The following is a 6,214-nucleotide window of genomic DNA, read 5'->3' as shown; positions in this document are numbered from 1 at the left end:
CTGCAAAGGTTACAAAAAAAAAAACATTATAACCAAGCAGACTTTGGTCAGGAGTATATAAATAACAATAAAGAACAACACTGTGATAGTCAGGGGACAAAAGTGTGTTGATAAAAAGGTAAGACTTTTGACAACTAAAATAGTTTAACAGGAATGCTAATCTAGTAGTAGCGCCTGTTCTCTTGTGACAGCCATCAATCACGAGGAGGTACTGCATTCCACAGACAAATGACACGACCCAGACTTGGTTTACAAACGCATTGAGCTACATGTGAACAAGGTGTTTTAATAAGAGGCAACTCACAGTTGTGTTACAAAACACCTGAAAAAAATAAGAATGTTTTTGTTCTACTAATGCTTGGTTTGTGGGGTTGGTTTAGCCTGAGGCAGACACACAATAACCCTCATTGTGTTTTCCTGCTCGACAAGATACTTTCCCTTTCTTTTCTATTAGTATTATTTCTGGCTGTTCAAACCTACCTAAAAAATAAAAAGACTATGTTTGTTCCTTATCTGCCACACAGGGAACAAAATCTACAGGTTAAAGGTATTTTTAAAGATAAAGTTTCTGCTCTCAGGTTTATATACTGCACTCTTGACAGGAAAATAAGCTTTTACCTTATCACAAATCATGTTGCAAAATATTCAGGAAAGAACAAATTATAAAAATGGAAAATATTAAAGCACTTATTTATTTTGGATCTTTGCTACTACAAATGTTGCTTATCGGCTATGTTCACATTACCAGGCTAATGTGACTCACATCTGATTCAGGGGACAGCGATATCTGATCCTCAAACGATCCTGATTTTCAAATCAGATTTGTGTCACTTCAGAATGTGACCCAAGATCAGATATATATCAGACATCACTGACCTTTGTGATACACAAATATGATGTGGGCTGCTGTTGTTCACATTCAAAATGGTTTCACAAGACACTTGTATGTTCTTAGGAAGGTGAACTAACAAATCTGATTGGTAAAGAATCTGAACTGAATCAGACTGGAACAATGCGGCAGATATTCTGAACATAGCCTGAACATTAATAATTCAAAGAAAATCAGCTGTTAAAATATGTTGCTTTATCTAGTGTTTGACTGTGATGCTCTTCACTTCAGTGAAGAAGTGGTAGGAATCCTTCCCTCCTTCCCTCCCCACACCAGAGCTCTTCATCCCTCCAAATGGCAGGTTCAGATCCCTCACCATCCAGCAGTTGGTCCACACCAACCCTGCCTGAATCCGTTTGGCCACACGGTGAACCTTCCCCACGTCTCGAGACCACACTATTGCCGCTAGACCGTAACGCACGCCATTCCCCCTGGAAACAGCCTCGTCCTCCGTGTCAAACGGGCTGACACAGGTGACCGGGCCGAAGATCTCCTCCTGCATGACACGGGAGCTGTCAGATAAACCTGAGATGATGGTCGGTGGCATGAAGTAGCCCGACTTGTTTTGTATGGGCAAGTCCAGCTGGTCGACTCCCTCACCACAGTGGACAACGCCACCTTCACATTTCGCAAGGGCTACAAAGCTTCGCACCTGGAAGAAGCAAAACACAGAAGGATTTCATCTTGAAGTTAAGAAATATGGAACACGTTTCTCATGCCCTGTAACTGTAACTGCATCTTCACCTTCTCCAAGTGCTCTTTGCTGATGAGAGCTCCATTGTTGTTGCTGGGGTCAGAGGGCACACCAGTCTTCCACTTCTTAGTTGCAGCCACAAATCTTTCCAGGAACTCAGAGTAGATACTTCTCTCCACATAAATCCTGCTGGTGCATAAACAGATTTCTCCCTGAAAGCAGGAAAGATGAGAAAAGATTTTGAAGCTTATGTGTCAGGACACTGTTTCCAGGCAGCTACCTCAGAGCATACAGTATATGGGGCATGAGCTCCCCTCAGTGGACAGACCATGTTACTGCAGCCTCATCATACACAGACTACACACGCACTACATATGTACATATACATATATACACACATATATATACATATATATACATATACATATATACATATATTTATACATATATACATATATATAAATATATACATATACATATGTACATATACATATATATATACACATATATATACATATACATATATACATATATTTATACATATATATAAATATATACATATACTTATATACATATATTTATACATATATACATATATTTATACATATATATATACACACAAATTTAACTGAAATTTCTTTCCTGTGTACAGCAAATATCATAATAACAGGATAAAAAATAATACACTTTCATAAAACACTTTGAAAAACAATTTTAGATAGCGATTTAATAGTTTTATTATTTAAAAACAGATGCACAATAGGTCAGATTAAAGTTGCTCTATTTTGAAGAACAACTAATGCTAACTTTGGCAAGTGTGCGATATGAAAGACATGAAACGATTCTTTAAACATTACAGTTTAATTCTGACCTGATTGGAGAAGCTGGAGCGAACTGTGGTCTCGATGCACTGCTCCAGGTCTGCATCAGCAAAAACGATGGCAGGGTTTTTACCCCCCAGCTCAAGGGAGAGTTTCTTACAGTAGGGGGCGCACCGCTCTGTGATGCGCTGGGCGGTTGCTGTGGAGCCAGTGAAGGAGACCAGTGGGACTTCAGGATGACCCACAAGAGCGTCACCTGCTCGAGGACCAGTGCCAAACACGATGTTGACCACACCTGGAGGGACACCTGTGGTGACAGACAGATCTTTTTTTTTTGCAACTCCTTTGTGCAGAAACACTCTTGTCTTGTTTATCTCGTGGGATGTTGTTATACAAACTCAACATTACATTATGTAATCTTTTTCCACTTGTCCTCATGGAGACTAAAACCTGGTCCTAATGAGGCACAACCACATTTCTGAGGAACTGCTTAAGTTTGATTTGAATGGTGTTTAGGTTGAGGTTAGGGTAAGGGTTAGACACTTGTTGTGTTGATTAAGGTTAGAGTAAGGGGTCTATGAGTGTCCTCACTATGAATGCTGCACAAATGTTTGTGTGTGTGATTGGATTGCTGTTGCATGGTCCTACCAGCCTGTTGCATCAACTTGCACATCATCCAAGCCGTCACAGAGGTCATCTCGCTGGGTTTGGCCACCACCGTGTTTCCGGCAGCGATTGCAGGTGCAATCTTCCAGGTCAGCAGGTAGAGGGGGAGATTCCAGGGGCTGATCAGACCAGCTACACACACATACACAACACAATTCAATCAAACACAAAAGGAACATGCACAGACTCCACTGCAAACACACTGAGCTCTCACCCACTCCCACTGGACAGCGGATGGTGTAGTTGAGGCAGCCCATGTGGTCAATTTGGCTGCAGTCGTTGGTGTGGTGTAGTGCTGATGATGCAAAGAAGCGGAAGTTGTACGCCGCGCGGGGAATATCCACCATCCGTGCAAATGTTACTGTTTTACCTGTAGATGGATCAGAGGATGACACAGAACCTGATTACACATTAGTGAACAGAAATTGCCATGTAATGTACTGCTTTTATGGTTATAGAAAGCATTTAAATATAAATGAGTCAAGGCAATTCATACATCTTGGCTGATTATATCAACTAAAACTGTAAATTCTGTAACATTTTATCTGTAAGTGGAGATTTCTGAATTTCACATTATTTGGAAGAATGTGGACATAATCCCTCTGATGATATTGCCTGATAGTCTCAGTGACTCATGAGCCGATACAACATGCGTTAAAACAAAATTTAAATGAAATGACACCTTGGTCTCTGGACTCAGCTAGGGCGAACTCCTCCAGGTTGGCTTCAATTAGGTCAGCCATCTTGTTGAGGATCTGTGCTCGGTGCTCTGGGCTGCGGGCAGACCAGTCGGGGAAGGCATCTTTAGCTGCTGCCACTGCTGCCTCTACCTGCAGGGAGACAGATCACAGTTCTAGTTAAGGATGGAGTTATGTTACACTGGTGTTCGCCAAACTTTTCATAAGGGGATCCACTTTTTAAAGACAACACTGACTATTTTAAATGCTATTCTGTAACAATTTTATTCCAGATTGGTAAAACAGACATTCCCCAAAGATATGTGGGATAAACAAATCCCAACTTAATTGTATGCATACCATTGAAAACATATACACTCAAAAGAGAAATGAGTGAAGAATGGGGGTAAGACTTGACAAGCCTAGGCTTCTTCCTATCCCTTTTCAAACGAGTCAAATGTATATTATTATTAAAATTCCCTTTTTATTATTATCAAAAAATAAAAATAAATAATCAATTAAAAAAAAAGGGACTGGAAATATTCTGCAAATTTCATTTGTGGATCCTAACCCAGTCTTTGATAATGACTAGGTTACACAATAAGTGGGGGAAAGGCCGATATTAATGTTCAGTATCTGTAATATTGCTTTGACACTTTTCAAAATAACTACATCTGATTTCTGAAAAAGTTAAGGCAATAACGTGCAAAAATATTAAATGTCACATGATTGACTGACTACACACAGGCTGTAGAAGCAGTTAAGGGCTTTTCTTTTTAAACAGGCTTTTAAAACCTATGGTTTTAATGTACAATACAACACAATTGACTTACTTGCTTACTTTACTTGACGCATTTTTAGCCCAAATGGGAAAAATCATGTTTTTTTTTAAAAAGGATTGAAATCAGATTCACAAGGCTGTGATAACAGTATCAGACAAGAAAAAGGAGCATTGATTGATTGTCCCTGTACATGAAGTCGTTATCAAGCACCCTTCTTGGTGTAAATATGAAGATTTAAGTGTGAATTATTTAAGAAAAAATGTTGCCTTCAACTCTGGGAGAAATAGAAAAAAAAATCACTTTGCTTTAACTCCCATGTCGATTGCACGTGGAGGCTGGCTGACGTCAGGAGTTTGTTGAATGCACAATTATGGAGGAATGTGTGTGAATAGAGACAAAAGTTCAATTTAATAATTTAACACAGACTTACAGTTATGGTTAGTCACTAATCTAAAAGGCATAAAATGTTAAGATTGTACTGGTCTTTAATGATTACAAGAGTGTTGACTCTGCAGAGAGCAAAGGTGGCTCCCTCTGAAGCAGTTCCAAATGCAGCATGTATCAAAAGTGACTGGAAGCTTTTCAACAAAACTAAGGCGGTGTTTCACAATCAGATGCAAATATGCTCTGGAACCTGGGAATAATAAATATTTAATTTAGTATGTAAGATTTTTTTTAAATGGTCACAAAGGTGACAACATGTGCCAAACAAGGGTCAAAGGAGACCTGTACCTTTGACCTGCAAGTTTTTTTATTACTGACAGCAGCAGCCTGCCAACCTATAACTTCTATGTACCTTTCACTCACTCTTGAGGCCCAGTGCAGTAAAATCATGATACAATTTAAGGAATCTTTGTGTGATGAAGTGAAGCCCCACCTCCTCTTTGCCGCTGTCCGGTACTTTGCAGTACACCTCTCCGGTGGATGGGTCGTATGAGTCGATGAGGCTTCGACACGGGATGAATTTCCCACCGATGTAGTTCTCCAGGACCAGGTACGAGTGCTGCCTCGAGGCTTTGGCCATCGCTGTCCACTAATGCCACAGAGCACATACAACTGAGAGAATGCAGAGGGACTGTGAACTAGTGCAAACCTAACTGCTGGTCCGCCCACTAAACATTTCACAATAACACACAGAGCATGAGCTAATTATTCTCCCAAACACAAGCTTCTCATAGCTACTGGAAAAAATGGTAATTTTTCTATAAGAGCTGCCTGAAGCATATTTGACTAATATAGTAGATCAAAGCAGGAGTGAGAAACCATCACATTCTAATGAGTTAACAGAATGCTGATAAAGCCCAGCAGCTCCACACAACTCTCTCCGTTTCTCAGAGGCAACATCAACAGCCACGAGTTAACGGAGATAACAGGTTGGGAGTATGATAGTACAGTAGTTTAACTTCTCACAAGTGAAATATGGTGCTCAAAAACGCACGCACACACGCACTCACTCAGGACAGACAGGTCTGTTAGTACTGTTTGACAAGTTGGTTTCAGATGAAGGACGCAACATACAAAAAGTTTTTTGTCCATGGAGACCAAACACACATAGAACATCAACTAGATATGGGATGATGTCACTTTTCACACTTTGTCATTCTTGACACCGATATCGCAAACGCGAGTATCTATTGATACCAATACTAATCGGATAGTCATTTTAAGACCATTTATCAGTCCAA

General features: G+C 40.0%; 1 protein-coding gene across 1 annotated transcript; it reads right to left on the bottom strand.

Moving 5' to 3' along the window:
• Positions 1–676: 676 nt before the first annotated feature.
• aldh8a1 (aldehyde dehydrogenase 8 family, member A1) lies at positions 677–5,709 on the bottom strand. The gene is made up of 7 exons (XM_058612815.1): positions 5,407–5,709; positions 3,753–3,900; positions 3,285–3,440; positions 3,053–3,202; positions 2,455–2,711; positions 1,634–1,795; positions 677–1,541 (listed from the first exon to the last, which is right to left on the bottom strand). The coding sequence occupies exons 1-7, from the start codon at positions 5,551–5,553 to the stop codon at positions 1,089–1,091; spliced, it is 1,473 nt and encodes a 490-aa protein (XP_058468798.1). The 5' UTR covers positions 5,554–5,709; the 3' UTR covers positions 677–1,088.
• Positions 5,710–6,214: the final 505 nt, after the last annotated feature.

Source organism: Solea solea, chromosome 17 (genome assembly GCF_958295425.1).
Source record: "Solea solea chromosome 17, fSolSol10.1, whole genome shotgun sequence".
NCBI classification, from domain to species: Eukaryota; Metazoa; Chordata; class Actinopteri; order Pleuronectiformes; family Soleidae; genus Solea; species Solea solea.
Note: the sequence above shows the minus strand (reverse complement) of the source record. Positions and strands in the feature narration are given on the sequence as shown.